General features: G+C 40.3%; 1 protein-coding gene across 2 annotated transcripts; it reads left to right on the plus strand.

Moving 5' to 3' along the window:
* Positions 1–831: 831 nt before the first annotated feature.
* dpr5 (defective proboscis extension response 5) lies at positions 832–10,798 on the plus strand. Of its 2 annotated transcripts, XM_089469746.1 has the most exons (7): positions 832–1,207; positions 1,843–1,964; positions 4,784–5,134; positions 6,651–6,908; positions 7,021–7,287; positions 7,351–8,911; positions 8,964–10,798. In XM_089469746.1, exons 2-5 carry the CDS (start codon positions 1,877–1,879, stop codon positions 7,203–7,205), a joined length of 882 nt encoding a protein of 293 aa, XP_089325872.1. In that variant the 5' UTR covers positions 832–1,207; positions 1,843–1,876; the 3' UTR covers positions 7,206–7,287; positions 7,351–8,911; positions 8,964–10,798. The 2 variants fall into 2 exon arrangements, with proteins under 2 accessions (XP_089325872.1, XP_017856452.1); XM_018000963.2 differs by having other exon boundaries at positions 7,351–10,798.
* Positions 10,799–24,058: the final 13,260 nt, after the last annotated feature.

Raw genomic sequence — 24,058 nt, forward strand, 5'->3', positions numbered from 1 at the left:
ACGAATTGGCATTAAGGACGACACGTTTATGTGCGTGTGTGCGTATGTGTGAGTATGTGTGTGTGTGTGTGTGTGTGTGTGTGTGTGTGTGTGTGTGTGTATTGGTTCGCTGTCGTTGTCCTTGTCGTTGTCTGCATGCTAGAAAATTAAAATCGACCATATGTTGCCTCATCGATTTTGATAAGGCGCTGCCGCCAGTGTTGCCACCCAGCTGCGACAGGCTTCATATCCGTTTCCGCTCTAGCATAATGGGTCACGGTATTTGCATATGCGTGTGTCACTATGTGCATATGTGTGTGTGTGTGGGTGTAGGCGGGTGTGCGCTTTCCGTTTTCAATTGAGACGCGCCCTGACAAAACTTGTAAAACGGGCCTTGTCATGCATGAGTTTTTGCCATTTTATTAATGTTGTTCCTGTTTCTGCTTCAATTGTTGCGCCTCCGCCCTGCTGCTGCTGTTGTCGCTCTTTTCATTGTTGTTGTTGCTTCTGTAGCGTGACACAAATCAAAGGACACTTTGAAAGTGTTTCTCGCTGCGTGCTCCAGCCCTTGTTAAATATTTCATAGGCACTTCCTTCGCCAAAAGACGCATGGAATGCCTAGCTGCATGGGGCCTTTACACATTTATATTTCCATTTATACGTATATTCTCAAGCCGTAAGCGCCCAACATGGCAGTGGCCTAATGGTATGTGTTACAATTAAATTACGCTTACGATAAATGTTGCTGCAACATGTTGCTGCCACACGGGGAGCAGGGCGCCTGCGCAGGAGCCGAAGCACTCGCAGAGCCACTCTTTGCGTAGGTTAGTTTTCAGAATGCTTTCAGTTCTTTAGCGCGCCTCAAGCCACACAGAACGTAGTTGTGCGAGGAGATAACTAAGTGACCCGGTGACTCACTGTGACTCGCCGTGACTCAGTCACGAGTTAAACACGAAGCAACACGCAACGTAACAAATCGGGCCGCTCGTTGCTCTAGCGAGCGTTGTGTTCAAGTTCGGGCAGGCAAAGAAAAAATCAAAGTAAAGCAGAAATTCGCGTAACGTGTAACGTGTAACGTGTAACGTGTAACGTGTAACGTAATACGTGTACGTATAAGTAACGCAACGCGCTTGAATGCGTTACGTGACGCATGAAATGGCGGCACGCAATTCGCGCTACATTGAATCCGAACGCATCGTCCACAAATTGCTCTAGTCCCTCGCAAAAGGTAGAAATGAGAATATCCCCATACCGCACACGAAAACTAAGACTCATGAGTATCTTTGAGTGTCTATGAGTGGCAATGAGTCGGAGCATGGGTGCTCGTACAATTAAGTGTATTAGTCGGACGTGACCAGACCGAAATTATAGCCACGGGCCAAAAAGTAAACGTCCACCTACCGATTGCCCCAGCAGCTTAGTGTGTAATGAAGAAATTATTCAAGTTTGGCAGCTCCCCTCCCCTTCCCCCTCCCCCGCCTACGGCCATCCGAATCACTCCAACGAGCTGCCTGCGGATGTCATGGTGATTGAAAACTCAACCGCAATGCGGACTTGTCATCATTTCAAATGAATGGGACTCCGTCTCCGATAAGACTTAAGACTTAGGACTCAAAATCTAATCCCTTCCGCTGCTAACGCGTCCGCAAACGGCAATTCCTTCCCCTGCCCTCCTCCCGCCTACGTCGCTTGGAGTCGTGTGTCCTTATAAATCGAGTCTGGCGGTCGTCGGTCCTTGGCTGACGGCTGGCAAAACAATATGGCGTTGACTCATTTAAGTCGCTGGCAGTGTCTTTGTCTTGAGCTTTGCGATTGCCATCATTTATTTTAATTAGTTTTTACTGTTGTCGTCTTTGGTTGCAGTCATAATTTAATAGCATCACAAATTGCGCATGAAATGTTGTTGGAATACTTTGCGGCGATGCTTGTGATCATGGGATTAACCACAACATTCGATAAGCACACAAGCCACATGCGACACTTTGGTAAGTATTCAGCAAACACATATATCTATATATCTATAAGTGTATATAGAGCAATTGCCAACTCCAACAGCAGAGCACGAACGAAACTTTTAGAGCGAGAAATGAAAGTGGATTCGTAGCTCAAGTCAAGTTGTCGAAATGTTGACTAATTTATCACAAGGCTTAAACTGTTTCAATTTGACCAAACGAACACGACAGATGCCCGCCTGGGCGGAAAATTATATTTAAATGGAGTCAGTCTCGAGTGCAGCTAGATTGAGCATAATTATTATTTCTCTCAGGAGAATGCACTTAATCAAGGCAGCAATATGAGCACTTGAGGTGTCTCAAGTGTTTCAGCACAGTCATCATAGAACATAATAAGTCTCCCTACTGCACTGAACATTTAAAATTAGATAATTACATGAAGTGCTTAGAGCAGAGCTAAATCTATTTGTAATACAGTCGAGTCCCGATAATTCGAAATGGCAAGGTGTTAAGCTCTTGTTTCGACTCACACAGAAATTCAAACTATCGAGAATTATCGAGAACGAATTTTGTCAAGGGAAGCCAATTTTTGTTCGATTTATTGCGATTTTTTATTTAGCTGGGTACAAATTAACGAGCCTCTCATATATTTCTTATTTGTATGGGCTCTTCACGGACTATACATATTTGCATTACTTTATATTGAATTTCTGTTATGTAAGTGCAAATAGGCTGCACAAAAAATTTAATGCAAAAAAAAAAAAAAAAAACAAAAAAACAAAAATAATCTAATATTACATTTATGTAATATTTACATTTATATATGTATGTGTAATTTTCATTTAAATGCAAGTGAGGCAAACAATGGAAATTTACATTTAAAAAAATGTAATATTAAATTTATATAAAATAGCTCTTCGAATTGTAAAACAATACCATTTATAACAAAAACAAAAAAAGTTAGCACACCGTTTTTTATTTTTTATCGAATTATAAATTACAATGTAAAGGCTTATCTAATTTAAAGTGAAATTCGATTTGTAATTTAAATCATTAATTGCAGCAAAGGATTATAGAACTCTCTTTCAAATATACATATATATGTTTTTTATATAGTCAATGCAATATGATATTATTATCAAGTATATGTATATACATTTGCACGCAAAAATTTATTGTGTGTAAGATATGGATTCTAATGACTTAGTTCAATTGATTAATGATTGTTTATACTTTAGACTGATCTTCCGATTTTTTTACCAATTCATTCCAATAAATTGCTGCCTGAGTTCATTAGCTCCAATGTGGTTTAGAATTACATTTATATTGAATATACATAAATATCGTAGTGCATTTTTGCATATTGACTTAGGAAAAGCGCTGCAAAGTATCTTAATAAATTTAGTAAATTTTGCATGCAAGTGCTCATTTCGGGGACTTGTGAAAACAAAAGAGCTATTCGCTTGGGTGTTTATTTGTTTTTCTTTTGCTCTCGCTTTTCTTTCTTTTTTTTTTTGTTTTTTTTTTTTTTGTTTTTTTTTTTTTGGCAAAGCAGGGGCAATTTCTCATTTATTATTTATGGCACCTGGCCTCAGTTTTAGTGCTGACTGTGGTTCGGGCATGGTCGAGCTTGTTGCTGCGGTTGAACTCAACAGTTTGAAAAACCTACAAAAAACACAGAGAGAGAGAGAGAGAGAGAGAGAGAGAGAGAGAGAGAGAGAGAGAGAGAGAGAGAGAGAGAGAGAGAAGTATAGGGCACTGGTTACTTTTGAACGGCGTCTGGCACTTTGTATGTAAATACAAAAGTTTTATTAAAAAAAGAAGAAGCAGCGCATTCCATATTTATTTTTTATATGCGTGTGTAAATTGTGTGAGTTTTATTGTGCAACACACACACAAAAAGCAATTTCATTTGTAAAATGTTTGGCGGGGGCGGCACGTGTGGTGCAGGTTGCGGCTCCATTGTAACTGTAACGAGTGTAGCAACAGTTTCAATTAAGTGTTTAGCGGCATTTTATTGCTCGATATTTGATAGCTCACATGGGCTAATGGGCGTGACAATAAATCAATACACTGAAACATATATGTGTACACACACACACATACATATTTGCGTATATGATGTTTGTTAAGTAGGCACATGCTCGCATTCTCTCTGTGTGTATTTGTCTTTGCGTTGGTATTTGTTTAGGCAGTCGTGGATTATTAGCGGATTTGTTGGCTAATACAGAACGTTGATAAAGCGGCCTTCACATAAATCACTCGCCTCAAGTGAGACCCCAATGATGGATCATAATGCGAATTGGTCTCAGCCATTCAGGCACACTCACACACACACACACACACAAATCCATATGTGAAGTGTATTACGAGTATGTATGCCAATAAGATGGTAAACTTTGGCATAAATTAAGCACAAATACTCGTTAATCAAATGAATGTTGATTCGTATGTAGTGTGGCCATTCATTCACTCGCACACAGACAGACGCAGGCACAGACGTAGGCACAGACGCAGGCACAGACACAGACACCCGAACACTCACACTCATTCATATCCATTTGCCGAGCTGTCTTTTGCAGCGTGTTGGCCCATCATTCCGATTTGGATAGAAACGTAGACGTTGATGTTGAATATAAATGCACATGAATACATTTAGATTGACATTTAGATACAGTTATCTAATACCCTTTTCAAGTGTCTATGGTGTGTCTGTGCGTAAGTGTGAGTGTGAGTGTGCTTGATAGAGTGCGGCAAGTCTCACAATGTTGTAGTTTTTAGCCACTTGACAAGCGTTTATTGACAGCAGTCACTGACCACATTGCAAACCAACTTCTCCTGTCCATCCGCAGCACGGGCCGAGGAGCTCTCCAATCTGATACCGGACGAGTACGAGCCGCAGTTCGACAACAACACTGAGCGCGAGATAATTGCCGCCCTCGGCACCACGGCCCGCATGCATTGCCGTGTCCGTCATCTGGGCGATCGCGCCGTTTCCTGGATTAGGCAGCGCGACCTGCACATCCTGACCATTGGCATCATGACCTACACCAATGATCAGCGCTTCCTCGCTCGCCACATCGACAACTCCGACGAGTGGGTGCTGAAGATCGTGTCCGTGCAGCCGCGCGACGCCGGCGTCTATGAGTGCCAGGTCTCCACGGAGCCCAAAATCAGCCTCGCCTACAAGCTGATGGTTGTGAGTAAGTATCTACGGACCCAAAGTGAAACCTGCCAAGCTCTAGAGACATGAAAATTTAATATCGAGGCAAGCATTGGCGTTTGACTCCTTAGCTAAAAATATGTAAGAGCTGAGCTTGAGTCAAGTGACTTAAGTCTCCCATTCGTTAAGTTAATTTGTAGTAGGGCAAATCGTTTTTAAAGAAAAACTTTAATAGGTAAGGACTTATTTTCGACCAAATTTATTTAATTGTTTATTATTATTATTTTGATTTTATTTATTTAATCGTTACAAAGAATCAATTCTTAATAACAATTTGAAGCCAGAGCAACAAAGGCCTTAAGGCAATTATTATTTTCTTATGTTACAATTTATATGAAATATGTATATATATACATATATATATATATATATATATATATATATATATATATATATATATTTTTTTTTTTTTTTTTTTTTTTTATGTTATACATTTTTATTAAAAATAATTGAAAAAACGTCGAACTTGTGGGTTGCACAGTATGACTACAATGAAGCAGAAATGTAGTCAAAATAGAAATATGATTATAAGAATGAATATATTAGAATATATCAGGTATATATTCTAATTATTTCAACCGTTATACCCATTCTTATTTTTATAGTAATAAAAAAAAAAAGAACAAAAACAAAATAAATTAAATAGATGAATTAATCAACCTTCAATACGAAATTTCTTGGAATTGTTTTGCTTTTCATAATTCAGTTAAAGATAAGAGGGAAAATAAATATACCTAAATTAGCTGATGTTGAGGGAATGACGCAGAGATTGATTGGCAGCCTGTAAACAAGAAATAGTGATAATGAGATAAAAAGTAAACTAATTATGTGCACTATGCATAAAAAGAAATCAAAGAAAGCCGCCAAAGCAGAAATAATAATAAAAAATATAATTATAATAAAACGTGCAAGGCTATGTCAGGAAACAGACAATTGAGTCCGAGTCTTAAGACTCGCAAAAAGGGAAATATATGAAGAGGCAAATCAAAGTGAGAAGCAGGAAAATATGTGCAACTAGGTCAAGCGACGGCAAGAGGCAACAATAAAATTAAGAATGAAAAACTGAAATATATTAAATTTACCTACTTTGTATTACTTCTGTTATTAACAAAACTGGGTTTAACTGATGAAAGTTATAGTTTGGTTCGGACCTTGGCTAGCATTTTGCAAATCACTTCATACTGAAACAAAACTAAAGCTAAAAACTAAAACTGGAAACTAAAGTGAAAACTAAAATATAAAACATAAACTAGCATTTAATACTCGAAAAACTAAAACTTTTGCATTTAAATTGAGATTGAAAGCAATGTCTGTATGGCTACCTAAGAGAGGGCGGGACTAGGGAGTGGAGCAGGAGGCGAGGCTAAGCATTAGTTTAACGAGCTGTGCAGAAACAGGTGCGACAGAGTAAGGCAGCAGGGAATGATAATGAGTTTAGTCCGAAAAGCGATGTAGGACAGTGTAATTGACAAATGTCTTGCGTCTTGCATTGACAGCATCAAAGGCACAAATCCTGGCCAATCGTGAACTGTTCATCCAAAGCGGCAGCGACATCAATCTGACATGCATTGCGCCCCAGGCGCCAGGACCCTACACGCACATGCTCTGGTACAAGGACACGGAACTTGTTAGCGACTCGACGCGCGGCGGCATACGCGTCATCTCCGAGCAGCAAATAAAGACGAGCAATCTGGTCATATCGCGCGTACTTCACACGGATTCCGGCAATTACACATGCTCCGCGGATAACTCAAGTGAGTGCCCGATGACCCAACATATCCAGCACACACCCACTTAGACACACAGACACACACGCACACATATACGCTAACATATTACCCACCACGCCCCCTTTCTCGTTTGCAGACAGCGACAGCGTCTTTGTGCATATCATTAAGAGCGAGCAGCACGCGGCCATGCAGCACGAGCTGGGCGTCAGACTGGTGGCCGGGCAGAGCCTGTGGCTGCTGCTCGGAATGGTACTGCTGCTGCAGCATATGCCACGCCCCATACTTCAGCTGCAGCACCAGCTCCTGCTAGCTGCCGCCTAAGTAGTCTCAGAAGTCGCAGCTTATGTTTGATGTCTGCTTTGGTGTTGCCCTTTGGACGGTCGGCTGGATGGACGGGGGGAGGGTGAGTTTGCGCTGCGGTTGCTCTAAAGGGACATTGCAATTGATTTTATTACTCAATTTACAGCTCTGGCAGGAAGGATGCCCACATGCCCACATGCCCACGCCGTCCACACCGCCCACACCGCCCACGGCGCTGCGCTGTACATAGAAGAGAGGCACACCTGTGTATATAGTGTAAATCGTATTTGGGTTTTTTCCGTTTAGGCAGCTTTAAGTATTTTTATACGTAATTAAGTCACTAATAATCGATAGGTCGATTCGTCGATTAATTCATTCAATCGTGCAATCGACTAGCCCATAAGCCATAATAGAAACAGAAACGAAAATGCAACCATAAAATCGAATAAATGTAAATAAATGTTTAATCTTAATTAACAAATGACAAAAGCCATGTTGAACTGTCGCTTTGAAGGTGTGCTCAACCCCTGCTGACCCACACACACACACACACACACACACACACACACACACACACACACACACACACACACACAGACATAGCTATACTGTCATCTAGATTAATTATGATTAATTATGCCAGCGTGAGTGTAAAATTAAATTTAAATAGGCAAAGAAAAAAAAACAAATGATGAATTGCAATATGAATGTGTATTTACAGCGAGAGTTAGGCCCGCCTTTTCCAAGCCATTGCGCAACGTTTACGACTCTGATTTCCCGCCGTAGATGCGACCCCGGGCAATAACCAAGATTATGTGACTTAATTGCACTGAGTTGCGCAACGGGCGGGCGGAGCTGAGGGGGGCTGGCATGCTTCGTTATTTCGGTAATTGAAAAACGATAAAGGCCTTCGCGCACCTGTACACATCCTACACATAAATACCAGCATGTGTATGTGTGTGCTCGGACAAATGTACAGACAAACCTGCAAATTGAGCGCGGCCGATGCCTGCGGCGCAGCTTTGCCAGCCAACACTCAGCAACAACTCGGCAATTGATAAACGAGAAAACTCAGTAGCCCAAAGCAAACAACAACGAAAACACATTTCAAAAATAATATGTATGTACGTGCATATATTTATTTGCGCTGCCTTCAATGTGACATATTTATTTCACGCCGTTAAAGGATTCGTTGTCACCCACGCAAATAGTAATAAATATGTTGGCTGAACACGCAAATAATGAGCAGAGATAGTTAATTTTTAAAAATATTGATTTAAAGCTGAAAAGTTATTTAAGCTGTGCAAATATTAATATAAATATACAATATATATGTATATAAATTTGTGGCAATCGTAGAGGAGAGAGGACGAGAGAGAGAGACAGATTTTACTTTTGCAATTTTCATAAAAGTTCAATGTATGTTTTATTTATTTATTTTATTTATTTATATGTGTTTTTTTGTTTTCATTTAAATTATTAAATTCTATGCATATTTATGATGCCGAACTCTGAAACTTTTAATGGATTACGTTCCCGAAATTGTCTCAAATCCCATGGAAATTCATAACCGAGATGAGCTGGCATTCGTCAGCAATGAGGCAGCGGCAATTGCAGCGCGAGTTACGCGCCTTCATGGAAAGTCTCGAAATTGAATTTTAATCTGAGCTCAAAAGCGCACCACTTGCAGCACTTGCGCCACTAAGTAGCCGCAAAATGCTTTTGTGGTAAGCGCTATAATTTGAAATACCAAAAACCGAAAGTTTCACGCTGCCACAGACTCTGCTAAGTAGGCAACCTACTGGCAACTAGACGGGCGGAGGGGCGCGGCTGGCACGTAGTGCTGCCTAAAGTTGCAGCGCATAAGCTAAGAGGGATGAGTAAGCGAGATAGAGATGGAGTTAAAGAGAGAGAGTGAAGAGTGGACAGCAAAGAAGATGAGCACTGCGGATGAGCCAATACTAATTGAAATAAAAGCCGTTATGAACAGTAAGTGAAGTCTCATGCATAATGCTAAGCGTAGCCACATCCATCACAATGGCCAAAACAAGATATGCCTGGCGGCCGTTCTTGGCCCGGTTAACATGCTGTGTGCTGGGCCAGAGGCGCTTCAAATCTTTTGGGAATATTTTGCGTATCTGCAGTCGAGCGCGCTGACAAGTCCCAAGTAACATACATATTTTATACAGATATATGAATGTGTGTGTGTTGGTGTGTGTGTCGGTGCTTATGTATAACCCATTGGGCCATAGCCTCGGCTCAATGCATTGCAGTTGTTGTTGGTTTTATTGCTGTTGTTGCTTCACCTTCACTCATAAATTGTTCAGCGTGAAATAAATCAAACTCAGACTCTCCCTAGAACTGGAGCCTCTGCCTGAGACGCTGTCAGTAACAAATCATGCTCAGGGCTGCGGCCCACAACGAGCTCTATGGCCTGTAGTCGGAGCCGTTGCCGTTGCCGTTGCCGTTGCCGTTGCCGTAGCTGATGCTGGAGCATAGCCGTATACTTGTTTACGGCCTTAATACGCACCGACTCAAACAAGAAAACAAAAATTGCGTATACGCTGTGTGTGCCAGTAGCAGACGCAGACGCAGCAGCGCTCCAACGGAAGTGCGGAAGTTCCGACTGTGCGAACACGATGACAGCAACAACAAGCGTTAAAGAACTACGGGGCGTTGTCGCTGCGCCGGAAAATATTTAATTACTAATGAGTTTTTCGTGCTGCAGCAAAATCAACATTTTCAAATACGTGGCAGGAAAAACAAGCGCGCACAAAAAATATAAGCGAAATCCTTGTAACATTTTTAATTTGCTAATTAGCAGGCGTTAGCCTTGCATCCAATTTGATTGATAGTCCAACGTGCGGATACTTCAACACACACACACAAACACACACACAGATACATATATATGTCAGCTGATCACACAATTCATTATTTAGTTAGTGCTGTTAGTCAATTGATTATCAGGTATTATGCTTGACAAATTCCCATCCAGCTCTGCCTCGGCTCTGCCTCCAAGGCAACCAATTGGTTTCAATCTGATGAATATTTGCTGCCTCACTGCGTAACGGCGGCGTGTTGGGGCAGAGGGGGCAGTGGGGGCAGTGGGGGCAGAGGGGCAGGCCGAGAGCTAGAGGGTATCTAGCTATAATAAATTGTATGTACATGCATGTGTCATGAAATATAGTACACGCACACTCACACAAGCGCACACAGACACACACGCACACACACACACGCATACACATATACACATCCGAATACGTACACACGTGAATAAATTATGATTGGTATTCACGCAAGTTTGGCAAAAACAATGACAACTCTTAACGTTTAAAAAGGCCTTAGTCATCGTAGTCGTTAACTTATCCGAGAAAGAGATAACAACAACAACAACAACAGCTACAACAACAACAACAACGACGAGCGACACACTGGAAGCTGAAAAAGTTTATCTTTCGATATTATTGGGGCATAACTTTGCGGGCCATAAATCAAATTAGATGCCCGCTGACACTTAGCAACACATAAGAAATGCAAACGATTTTATTAAATATATAATGCAAACCGCAAAGTCTTCAAAAAAAAAAAAAAGAAAAAAAAAACAACCAGCAGCAACAACAATAACAACAACAACGAAGGTCAGATTGAATCAGTAAAAATTTCTTCGTAGAATTTTACTTGTTTTCTGCTGGAGTCCATAGATTATAGAGCTTATGCTTAGACTGACATTTAAATACTCTTTAACATAAATTATTTATGTAAAAGATAAAATCAATAAACAAATAATAAAATCACAAAATAATTTTTATTTTACTTTAGCTTATTATTTAAATATTCTCTAAAATATATTAAAATAGACTTGAGATAAAAAATACAAAGAAAAAAATTATAAATTATTGTAATAAATTTCAGTTTCTTGATTAGTTGATTTATTTTTTATTTAGAAATAAATAATAACAAATATAATTTAAAAAAAAAATTAAATTGGCAAATTTTGGAATACATATAAATAATACAAATTAAGATTTGTTTGATTTGAAAAACGATGATAGGAACGATTTATTGTAAATCATTATTAATTATTAATAATTATTACCAGTTTAAAAAAAAAAAAAACCATTTTAAGTAAACAAATATTTGATTTTAATATAAAAATATTGTCATTTCTATATTTTTTTTATATTAATTTTTATTTTATTTTAATTTATTTCTTTATTTATTTTATTTTATTATTATTATTTTTTTTTTTTTTTTTGTTGTTGTCTATTTAGTTAATCACAGTCTATTTATTATTTTATTTTGGCATCTACCAAGTCCAGCAACTAATAATCTAGTCTAGAGTGACAGAAAACAAATAATCTCTTTTTTACCACAACTTTAAATTATGTTCAACAAAAATAATCCCTGAAAGCAACTGAATAAACAATTTGACTAAATAATCGAAAAGGGCTCTTTACAAGCGCTACATATCGGATTAAATAGCAAAAGTGCTCGGAGCAAATCAATTAAACTGAGCGTAAATGCGTTAGAAAACATTTATCATGCGATTTGCTCAGCCGGAGAAGGCTTTAAGTTGGCAACGACTTTTGCGCAGAGAGAGATTTAAGTGATTTGCTGACTGGCTTTAAAATCCAAGTCAGTTGTGAGGGTAATAAATGGCCTGGCACTATTTGAATAGCCTTAGCACGAAAATCAACATTTTCGGTTTGCTTTCGTTTGGTTTTGGGTGGTTTTACTTTTTTTTTTTTTTTTTTTTTTTTGGCTCTAAGTCTGGGCTTGCATTTGGATTTGGGTTTTCGTTTTCGTTTTAATTTAAGTTTTGTTTTAGCAGCGCACAAAAGTGCAAAGTGTCTGCAATTTCAGTTGATTTTCATTTTATAGAAGAAACCACCAAACATTTTTATTTTTTTATTTTTACATCTGATTTTGTAGCTCGTTACTGTCAGTTTGTTGCATGCGACACGCGATGGCCGCGACGGAGTTTTGTAGGCCGTTTTAGCACCGGCCCCCAAGCGCCATGGCTCCAGCTGCGAACAATTGCTGCAATGCCTGCCGCATGTAGTTTAATCTTCAAACAAAATCGTTTGATCCATATCGCACGGCCTGGCCGGGCCAGGGAGTAAGGGTTGAGTGTGGAAAGGGGCCGGCGGGGGATCTATGTGACAGCTAACTGCACGCTACAATTGCACCCGCTGGCAAGAGGTTAATTTCCCCCAGGAAGCGCACAACTCAATAACCTTAAGCAGAGAGCAAGAAATGGGGCGCTAAGTAAACCACAACATTAAGAGGACGCATAAAGATGAAAAAGGCCAGCGCTCGGGCGCTGAGAGGATGCTGCCCCACCTGGTCCACCCAGCCGAACAATATGAAATTACCGCTCTGAAATATGAACCACCCGCTGAGATTTTATAGCAGTCAACTTTGAATTATTAAATATGTATTTCCCAACCGAACACCAAATGCCGAACGCCGAATGCCAAAGCCAGAAACAGCGCCAAAGCAAGCAAAAGCGAAGAAACCTCTAAATGTGCTTCAACTTTTCGGTTACTTTTTGTGGCTATGTGTGTGTGTGTGTATTTGCATATGTATGCATGCGAAGGCGGGAAATTCCAGGGAAATTATTTGAAAAATTGCCCAATTGCCATAAATGTGTGCTATAAAAAGAAAGCTTTCACAAGTTTTGTAAGCTTTAGCCCTGACGCCATTACCAGAACTTTACACCTTGAAGCTTTTCGCCTCAAGCTCATGTTGGCGCATAATGAGCAAAGCTTTTGAGAAACATAATGAGCCACAGCTTGCGACTAGCCTGTCTCTGTCCCTTTAGCTCTGATAAAATAGGAGCTACAAATGACAGCCCATTAGCCAGTTATTGCGACAGCCTGACGGCCAAAAGCACTAAGCACATTAACAGCTTTCGCTGACTACAGCCGGCTCATAAATATGCACCTAAGTAATTTTCATTAGACCCGACCCTAGTATCCCTTGGCCTTATGGACATTCATCATACACAGACAGACATACACACTACAATTTATATGTGAAAACTATATATATATTTATATGTGTATATAGGGGTGTACATATCTGTTAGGGTGCGCCTACTAAAAATAGCTTCATATACATAAATTCTCATCTCTGTTGCATTTCCTCGATCGTCGTTTCTTTTCCTTTTTCGACTATTTTATCTTTTCGGCGTCTACATAATTTCTTTCCGTGTGCATGTGTGCGTGTGTGCGTGCAGAGAAACTGCACTGCGCAAAAATTATACGTAGCATTGGCTTGTTTATTTGTCAAAGCACAGCTGACATTTTTCAGTTTGCTTATTTATTTGCTTAGCCGTGCTGTAGTAGATGTGCTTTGTGTGTAGAATAAATGTTGCGAGTACTTGTTATTTCTTTCTCTTTGCCCCCTTGAACCACTTTCATTGGGAGAATCGAACAGTTGCTTGGCAGTTTTGCATTTAATTATCGCCTGGATTTGCTTTACACTTCCGCTCCAAGTGTCATCAGCAAACTTACTTATTCTATATTAAAAATATTCTTATTGTGAGCTTTATGGCTCTGAATGGGGTATATTAGCTGCGTGATGCCAAAGGTGCACAGTATATATTCTAATCATAATAAAATTCGACGCATATGCAAAATGCATTTATATGCATACATACATACATATTTAATTATTAAATATTGGCTAAATTCATATGAATCTCAGATTTTATTTTCCCGAGCTTCCATTTGAGCTGCAGGGCAGTTTGTCATATTTTTTAATTGAAGCAGTTGCTTCAAGCAGTTTACTGCTTGACAGCTCTAATTTATATGCATATTTGAGCAACATTTTGTATTATTTATTTATATGCATGCATTTGTTAGGGCATTCGGTGGCTCGCAACACGCGCCCAGCTGCACTGTTGTTGTTTTTGTTGCATTTGTTGCTGCCTTTTCTCACAGTGCATGAAGCTTGCAAGTGGCTGTTGCCATTACGTTAGTCGGCGCTGCCGCTGCTGCTGCTGCTGCTCTTGCTGCTGCCGTTGTTGCTGATGTTGTTGTTGTTGTTGTGTGTAGTTACTCTTATGCTTGTTCTCGTTGCCGTTATACTGAGTCGCTTTTTTCATTTGCAGCTTCGGGGCTGCCATAATTTTTTTCATTTCTTTCGTTTCAGTATATTTTTTTTATTTTTTATTTCTCGTCTTTTTTAAGTTTTGCACAGTTTGCACGCATCGGTCCGTAAATTTATGCATTTGGCTATGCGAGCGTAATAAACAAGACCTTCAACCGACGTCGTCGACGACGTTCCGCTCTTGCTCGCTCGCTCGCTCGCCTGCTCACTCCCCGTCTCTGTCTTGCTTATGTTCTGGTCAGGTCGCTGCCGCTGTCGCTGTCGCAGTCGCAGCTATGTTTGGTCACTTCCATTGCCGGTGCTGCCAGACTTTTATTTTTATGCGTAGATATTAAATGTGTTTCCTGGCACTTTATTCTTTAGCTGTTGCTATTGTTTTTTGTTGTTGTAGCTGTTGCTGTTGTTGCTGCCCTTCTTGTTGCTGTTGTTGGCGTATTGTGCCATTTTGCACCAACATCGGCGTCAACTGCGCTGCCAGCGTCGGCACATTGGCGCAAATGTGCGGATATCATTTCGAAAAAAAGGCGCAAAAAGTGAAAGAGAACCCCCGGTAGCAAAAACGCCAAAAGCTCAAAACGCATAAATAGGCAAACCGACTTTGTGGCTAAAATGGGGCTAAAATGGCTGCGGCTGCTACTACGGCAATGGACGCTCTGCTATATGATTTGAGCAGCAAGTCATGGCCACAGTTTCTATGTACAAAAAAAAAAAAAAAAAAAAAAAAAAAAAAAAAAAAAAGTAGAAAAAAAGAAAATATAAGGAAAAAACTACGAGCGCACATAAAACTTTGCCAATTTCAATAACAACATTTCATTTTCAGTACGCAGCTCCGCAGTACGCTGCTCAGCCAAAAACGCACACTGGGGAGCTCGCGCCTCGACTCAGCTCGACTCGAGCCGCATCGAAGCTATTGCCGGGCGTTTTTCTGCTTCTTCTTCTCGTTTTTTATTTTGAGGGTTACGCCTTGGCGCCAGTGTGCGTTCTGCAATTGCAATGCTGACTGTGCCACCGACTGTCATGCCACACCACATGCCGCGGCTGCGTTCGGCGCCCTTCTGCTGCTCCTTCGAACCGCTGACACCACAATGCGCGCCGCTGAAAGGAAATTCATAAAAATGTTAATTTTTCCGCCGGAAATATAATTTATGTAAAGCGCAGCGGGTGACCGAAGGTATGGTTGGGGCTGGGCTGAGCTGCAGCACCAGCAGCAGCAGCTACCGATTGCAGCCTGAAAAATATATCCGGTGCGAATTACAGAATACAATCCGCGCAGTTGAGGCTCAACTGAATATTGCCTCACAATAAAATGCACATTAATTTGCATATAATTCAAGCATTTTTTCCGCACAAATATGCATGAAATACGGCCGCGCCCACAATTATCTAATTAATGCAACACGCCCCAACACACACGCACAGCTGACATACCATATATGTGTGTGTGAGTGAGTTGGTCTGTGTGTGTGGCTCATTGTTAGCATTGCGGCAACATTTTCAAGTTGTTGCCATGACCATTAATCTTAGCAAGAAGGTAATTGCTTAGCAATTACCCTTTTGCAACTTTGCCCCCGATCCCTCCCTCCGCTCCCGCTCGCTGGCCTAGTCTCCCTACTTCCCAGGCCAGGCAGTTGACTTAAACCCATGCCGCACACCATGACGCAAAACCCCAGCCCTTAGCTGGCTTGCAAATTCGTCTGTCCCGGCCAATGCATAACCACGGGTTGCCGCTCCTACTATCTCTTTTCCTCGCTCCCTCACTTTCTCTCTCTCTCTCGCTCTTGTCCCTTCCCTGTGAATCTATCCTGCTTTGTATCGCTCTCTCTGTCTCTCATTCTAGCATTATCTGACTCTCTGAGTGCCGCTTTGTCGCTGTCGCTGTTGCTGTTGCTGCCGCTGGCTCTGCTGTGGTTACATTTCAGCGGAAGTCCCACGCAATGCCCGCCGGCAACAGCTGCAGGCAGCCAGCTGCCCCATCCCACACACAGCACACCCACCACGCCCCATTGTTGCTCGCTTTGCCCATACTATGTACGACAATGTCGGTACATAACACGACCCGCGAATGCTCCGACTCCAGTAGCAGCTCCTGGTACAGCTGCATGTCCTGTGCTCCGAATCGTAGCGCTCGTCATGCTGCGCCTGCATTGTGTTAATGCTTTTTGTTAAACTGCAAGGAGTTGCGCGAAGCGGTGCGGGGATCATGACGGGGACGAAGGGCAGGCAACTGGAGGCGTTGGCAGGCGACACGACGTGAGGCCGGACGAATGCGAAGCAATGAGGAGCTATGTGGAGCTCCATTGTACAGTTTTGCAACGTGTGTTGCTTTTTGCAAATGTTTGCAGCACACACACACACACACACAAACACACAGGAACACACAGACAAAGGGAAAGAAAAGCGCAACGTCAACAATAACAACAACAGCTAAAGCGAAGGCAACATTTGAAGATACTTTAAAATTCGTAGTATAAAATGCAGCTGCCTAAAACGGAGAGCAAAGCAAAAGAATTTCAAATCTGAATCAGCATTCGCATTTGCATGGCAAAAGCAAAGGCACGCAGGGAAACAGCAACAAATGTAGTTTAAAGTGAACCCGTTCCACTAATCGGTTTAACGACAGGACCAACCCCAACACCACCCCCACCAACAACAACAACAACAACAGTACAAGACTTTTTACATAACCCAGTTTGCTGAAACTAATCAAAAGAGTTGGCTGCACACTTGAAATGTTTGTTAAATTATTCACAGTCGGAAAGTTGGACAAATTATGTAAAACACCTTGATGGAAACTGGGGAAAATGCCCCAAAAGTTAATTAGTTCACCCGTTGCGTAGTTGCTTAAATATTCAAATAAAATATGAAATTGATTTGGTTGCGCATGCCATGAAAATGAAATCAAAAAAATGAAAGAACAAAAAAAAAGAACAAAAATAAAATAAAAGGCCCCAAGCGAACAGTGGTTGCGAAATAAATATGTCTAAAATAATTTACAAACTGCCTTCGAGTTAAATTTTCAATTATTTAGATCTTACAAATACGCACTTCACATGCCTGCATGAAATTCCTGGTATTTTAATTGAATAAATTAAGAGCTACATGAATTGCTGCCCGTGCCCCAAAAAGTATGCTACGAAAAGTGAAACACAATGCCTGCAACTGTTCGGCGAAAACTCTAGCACTTGGGCACTTTGAATATATGAAGCACATCAAGTTGAGCAAGTAAAACTCCGATTTATATAAGGGTTATGTACTTCAATAATTGAAATTCATCTGTGCTCAAGTAAAAACAGCTTCAATTTGCATATAATATCTGACATAAATGAATGAATTAAGTAACAGTAAATCCATAAACGCCCAAAGCTTATGGAATTTATTGTTATTCAATGTCGAATGAAATTGTTATTACCAGCCAGTGAAGTATTTATTCAAATTCAGGCATCAGTATCAAATTTATATCTTACCAAATAAAATACATATCTGAACCAGGCCATACGGTTGCACAATCCTGCATATTAAATAAGCTGTTTAGTCTATATATTAATAATTGCAACATTTGGCTGAATTAAAAATGCAATCTAACCTCGCCTCGCATGCGGCATGCCACTCTGTGCTGTTGGCTAACTATTTCCATGGAAATCTACAGCGTTCTCTACTTACCGTTAATATTCAATAACCAATTTGTAATTATAGCCTCTAAAATAACTGACAGAGCTCTAATGGCATTTTATTGTACGATAGCTGTGCATCTGCCCTCGCTCACCTTTTTTTAATAATTTAAATAGTAAAGTATAATTTTAGGTTGTTTTAATGCCACTGCCATATGCTGGTAATTAAATGAAGCAATGCCAGCGGATATCGGATATTCTTGTTCAGGCTAATGAGATTTCTGCATACGCAGCGCGGCGCAGAGGTAAAATTACAGCATGTTGAAACAATTGCTGCTGTCCAGCTTAATAGTCGGTTAATTCTAGACTTAACGCTGCATAATGGTTTACTTTGCCCTGAAATAAATATAAATTGTCGTCGCAATTAAGTTGACTCATTTGCAAGTCAGTTACATTGAAACTAGTTCCCTGACTCTGGGCGGAGCCCTTTCAATTGCTCTCATTACTTTTTTGTTACGGGCACGCATTGTCAACGTGAACGGAGAAGTTTCAGCAGAATAAAATGAGTTTAATCTATATAAAATTGAAGGTCAAGACTAAGGATACCCTGTTATCAAAGCGAAAGATCTGCCAAATATTGGCATACTTTATTTAATTTTCTCTCCCTCTCTCATTATCTTAATTTATCTCAAATTGAAATACATAAGTAATGACAAATCTGTCAAAGATTGATATGCTCTACTTTATTTTCTGACTCCTTTACATTAATTGATACTGCAAATATTCCACATCACAAGAAAACATGCATATGCATGAGTATGTTGTGAAAATATTACCCTTTTGCAGTATACTTAGAAGGTAGTCTAGAGTTATTTGCATACCCTCGACCTGCTTCCACCGGTCATAAGAATAAAGCAAATTAAAAAATTCCTGCAATCAAAACGAGAATGAGAACGAGAGCGTGAAGGAGAGTGGAGGGCTCGAAAGTGAGATAACGCTTACAAATTACAATTGAAGCCATGAAAATAAAAGTTGAGTGTCATTGGCAAGCACTTAAAGATAAGCGAAAACTTTGTTCCACACTTTCCCATTGTTCCATTAAGCTTAGAAGTATTTCTGCTGACCTTTCTTGATTTGTATTTTTTAATTACCCAAAGGGCGAGTAGCAAATACCAAAGACAAAACAATTCCAGATAATCATATAAATGTATATATATACACGAGTATAATACAAAATTCACTTTAATTCAATTAATATATGAAACAATTCTAGTATGCACGCGTGTGTGTGTGTGTGTGTGTGTGTGTATTTGGCTAGTTATATAACACAAGCAGGAATCTGTTAGGTAAATACCTCTCTGCGTCAACTAAACTCTGGCTGTCAGAAAGTTTTTGCTAGCGCCACCTAGTGTGCATATCTTTAGTTATTGCTGTTGTTGTTGCTGCTGCTGTTGTTGCCGCTGCTCCTGCTGCTGTTAGTTGCTGTTGCTCACACACACACACACACATAAGCGCACACAAACAGAAACAAGCAAACACAATCACACACACGCACACAAGCAAAAACTTGCAATTTTCCAATAAGAAAAGGTAACGCCGAAAAATTGTTCAAGCACAAACAACGCACGTTATAATATTATAAAACGGCAGCAGGAGGCCAACTTACTGAAGCGATAAAGTCAGCTGGGATGGAGGCAAGCGGTAGCTGGTGGGGTTCCTCGAGGTGGGTCCTGGCTTACTAGACAGTCCCATCAAGAACTAAAACAGCTGCTCTTTGGACAATGACTGGGCCACATACACAAACACACACACACAAAGAGAGTGAGAGGGGATGAGCAGGAGTCTGGGACTGCTGCTGTTGTCGTTTTGAAAGCTGGTTCTGGTCTTGGTCCTGGTCTTAGTCTTGGTCTTGGTCTTGAGTCTGGTACTGCTGGCTCTGTTTCGTCTCAGCCTGCTGCAGCTCCTGCAGCCGTTCTGCCCTGGCAACAAATCGTTGAAATAAATGAAGCGCACTGGGCGAAATCAGCAAAAGTTTTCTACAATTTTTCTTCACTTTGCAGCAGGCAGTTGCTTCGGCTGCTCCTCCGCCCACACCGTCTCCGGTTGCTCCTCCAGGTCGCATCTTGAAGTTGGTTTTACTTTTGGCTCTGCGACATTTTCGGATTTCGGCTAACGCCAAGCCCCAGCCCCAACCCATCCATTGTTGACTTACAAATTTAGGTTGCTCGACGCAAAAGTTTGTTTTGAATTGTAAGTAATTTTTGATACCTTACATACTTACGCCGCAAATAGGTAGAGCTGTTTCTATGTGGCGCTGCGCCACAGTGAGTCGAATTTTCTTCGGTCTGAGGGCAGTCAGTCAATCAATTAAAGCTAAAACCTAAGCGCCCAACGCCCATGCCCACGCCCACGCTCCAGGGCCTCACAGCAAAACTTATAGCTAGGTTAAAAGTAGCCCCCCCAGTGTTTCTTGTTCCAGTTCCTCCATTAAGTCTCATAAATTTATACATAACTGTCAAAAGCAATTGCCCTTAGCTTTTGCAGCAGTTTAAACTTCGATGATATATTTGTATATGCTAACGGTGTATGTGTATATATTTTCTTTATATACACGCATAAGTACATATAAATCTTAACAGCTCTAGTAAATGGCGTATGTGCGCGGGTCGATTGTAAAATTCTTGCATATGAAATTTTATGAAAATAAATGGAATAATATATAAATCTATTCATTCAAAACTTTATCAATTAAATATATATAAAGACAATTTATAGACTGCATATATATAAAATATTAACTAAAGAGCCATGAGTCTCATATCACCTCCAGCCTATCGAATGCCACATAAGACTTTTGGTGAATTAGCCCATTTCCCAAGCTCTCTCGCTCACATGCTGCTTATGAGCTAATCGTAGCACACAATCTCAATTATGCTATAAGAACCTACATCCCGCCTGCCGCAATTCCTTGCAATATGCTAAACGCTTTAAGCAACCCTCGAGTGTAATGCAAATCGGCATTTTGTGAGCTGACAATAGCAGATATCGTGATATTATTGTTGTGGTTGTCGCTGTCTTTGTCGTCGTTATTGTTGTTGTTATTGTTGTTATTGTTGTTGTTATTGTTGTTGGTGCTGCTGCTGTTGTGGTCTGGCGTACTCGTTGCTCTATTGTCTCGTTTCCAACATGGCAGGCCTATAGAGTGTAAGTGTGAGTCCATTTGTGTGTGCGTGTGAGTGTGTGTGTGAGCGTATGCCGCCTTTTGGTAGTATTGGTGAGCGTGTGTGGCACTCAACATGCCAGTCAATTTATACTAATTGTAAGTGTCAGATACATTTGTCAAAATTTAAGTTATGGTTGCGGCTCGGGCTGCTGTTTTGCGGTTTCCCCAGCGGATTGTTGTCCGTGCCTCGTGTCCTGTTTTCTCTGTCTCGTTATTGTTGTTATTGTTTGACAGGAAAAATTGTTTATTGTTAAATATGTGCTGTTAAGGAACTCGACAAAAAGATATATACACTCGAGCACGGCCACGACCACGACTCATGCAACAGCCGTCGCTCAAGTCCACTTTTGATGACAACTTTGAAGAAGGCCCTTAAATGCTATTGCAGCCTGTTTACCAAGTGCAAAACTTTTGCTCCATTCGCTGACAAATTCTCTCTCTGCACAGAAATTACAACAAAAAGCCGTAAGTTTCATAAGCTGCTTAGCTGCTAGTTGTGATTAGCACACAGAATTCCACAGCAGCTTGTGGCTGCAACGCCCTGCGGCTTCCATTAGCAAAAAAATAAAAAATAATATAAAAAAATTAAATAAAAACCACTTTGCAAAAAAGCAAATTCAACACTCGAACAGCCCACAACAACCAGAAAAAAAATTGAAATAAAATCTGCACACAGCAAAAATTACTCACTCCTAATAAAAACATATGAAAATGCATTTTACTCCAGTTACAAAGAAGAAGTAATACTCTTAAAAAATATATATGAAATATAAATTTGTTATATTTTTTATATTTTTATTATCGGCCTATGTAATAATATTTTGAAAATTTTAAATTTCAAGCGAATTTGTTAATATATTTATTGAAATTTCAGCATGTAAATGTGTTTGAGCTATCTTTTTTTGACAGTGCTATCAAATAATATTTACATACATATAAATATATACCAAAAAGAACGCAACCAGTAAATGTTTTAAAATCAATTAAAAGATCTCTATTAAAAAATAATTATAAATTTTTTTAAAGCTGACCCAGCAATTGATTGTCACTTTGTATTTCATTCAATATATCGGTGTGTAATTTGTAAAGAATATTGTATTTCATTATTTGAAAGATTAAATTAAATACAATATGTGAAATATATGAAATATGAATATAAAATATGAAACATGAAATACAATAAATAAAATATATAATATAAAATATAAAATATAAAATATAAAATATAAAATATAAAATATAAATATAAAATATAAAATATAAATATAAAATATAAAATATAAAATATAAAATATAAAATATAAAATATAAAATATAAAATATAAAATATAAATATAAAATATAAAATATAAAATATAAAATATAAAATATAAAATATAAAATATAAAATATAAAATATAAAATATAAAATATGAAATATAAAGTATAAAATTTAAAATATATACATATACATACGTACATAATTTTCCTTTGAATCATTAGAGCTTATGAATGTTCAGTAAATGGTCTTCTTTCTCATTCCAAACGCTTCGACTTAGCACAAATGCCTAAATATGTTTTTGGTATTAGTATGTGGCAAGAAGTTTTTTATATAAGGTTTTTCTTTTTGTGGGTGTGTGTGGGGTTTTTTTTTTTTTGGCGGGTGGCTGGTTAGCAGTCGGGTTTGTGAAAACCGTAACCTCTGCCGCCCGTCCCAGCGCACTGGGCGAAATTTAAATGTTTTTAGTTAAAGCGGATTAAAAGTTCGCTGCACGCCGCACATACATAACCCATGGAGTCGCCCAGTTAGCAGGCGAGGCCTGCTTCTGCCTGCTGCTTTCTGTTTTCTGCCAACCACGCGGTCCAGTCGGGGGCGGAGATGAATGTGGGGGCGCGACCCCTTCAGCTATAACCATGTGGCCTAGTTTGGCCCTGGCTGCTGCTCTGCTGCTGCTCAGTCTAACCCCGTGCATAATTAACGTGGCCAAGCATTTGGTCCGCTTTTTAGCCCAGAGAAATTGATGGCCAATACGAGCGGACGTGCGGACGTGCAGGCGGAAGTACAGCGGGGCGGGAGAACGGACACCGCACGCTCTTTATTGGCAGGATATAAATTATGCAAGCGCAACCCAAAAACTTGTAAGCCGCTGGCTAAAATTTTGATTGTCTTTTAAGAACTATGCAAGGCGCTTATCATAAAAGGCGGCAATGTGGGGCGGGGGGCGCGGCGGGATGGCGACTGTCATAAATTGTGCGGCTTACAATTGAAAATTAAATAGTGCGCCATCGACTATGGCCCATTGACAGGCCGGACAGGCGCTGATTTAAGAGAGAATCACATTGCATTTGCAATTGATTTAAAAATCCAACACAAAAGCCAGCGCTGACGTCGCTGCCGGCATTGACGCTAACGGTGAAGCTGACGCTGACGCTGCCGCTGCCGCTGACGGCGACTGCACACTGTCAGGATGTCATTTGAAGGTACCCGACCAAAGCCCCTGCCGGCCCGCTAGCCCCACCCCCGCCACAACCCCTTCCGGCGCAATGCAGCGATAACCGACACACAGCCAAAGTGTGAACTGTTGTTATTGTTGTTGTTGTTGTTGTTGTTGTTGTTGTTGGTGGTGGTGGTGCTGCTCTCAATGTTGTTGTTGTGCAGCAAACAAAAATCGCAATTCTGTGTGCTCCGCACGAGCTGGGTTATATCACAGGTGCCGGGCGGGGGCGCAGGGGCGCGGGGCCACGACTGGGGGTATCGAAGGGTAAGTGCTTGCTGCAAACGTTTACAGTTTTCAATAAATACTTTTGCATATATGTGCGCCAGCTATCTATGCATGTGTGTGTGCGTGTGTGTGTGTGCGTGCACCCGATGTGTGGCCAAAAAGTTGTTCATTGCTCGCTTGACGGTTCCCCAGGCTTTTACCCTTGCTTTGTGGCCAACA

The sequence above is a fragment of the Drosophila arizonae genome, chromosome 2, assembly GCF_054131065.1.
Source record: "Drosophila arizonae isolate 15081-1271.41 chromosome 2, UAZ_ARI_1.0, whole genome shotgun sequence".
Taxonomy (NCBI): Eukaryota; Metazoa; Arthropoda; class Insecta; order Diptera; family Drosophilidae; genus Drosophila; species Drosophila arizonae.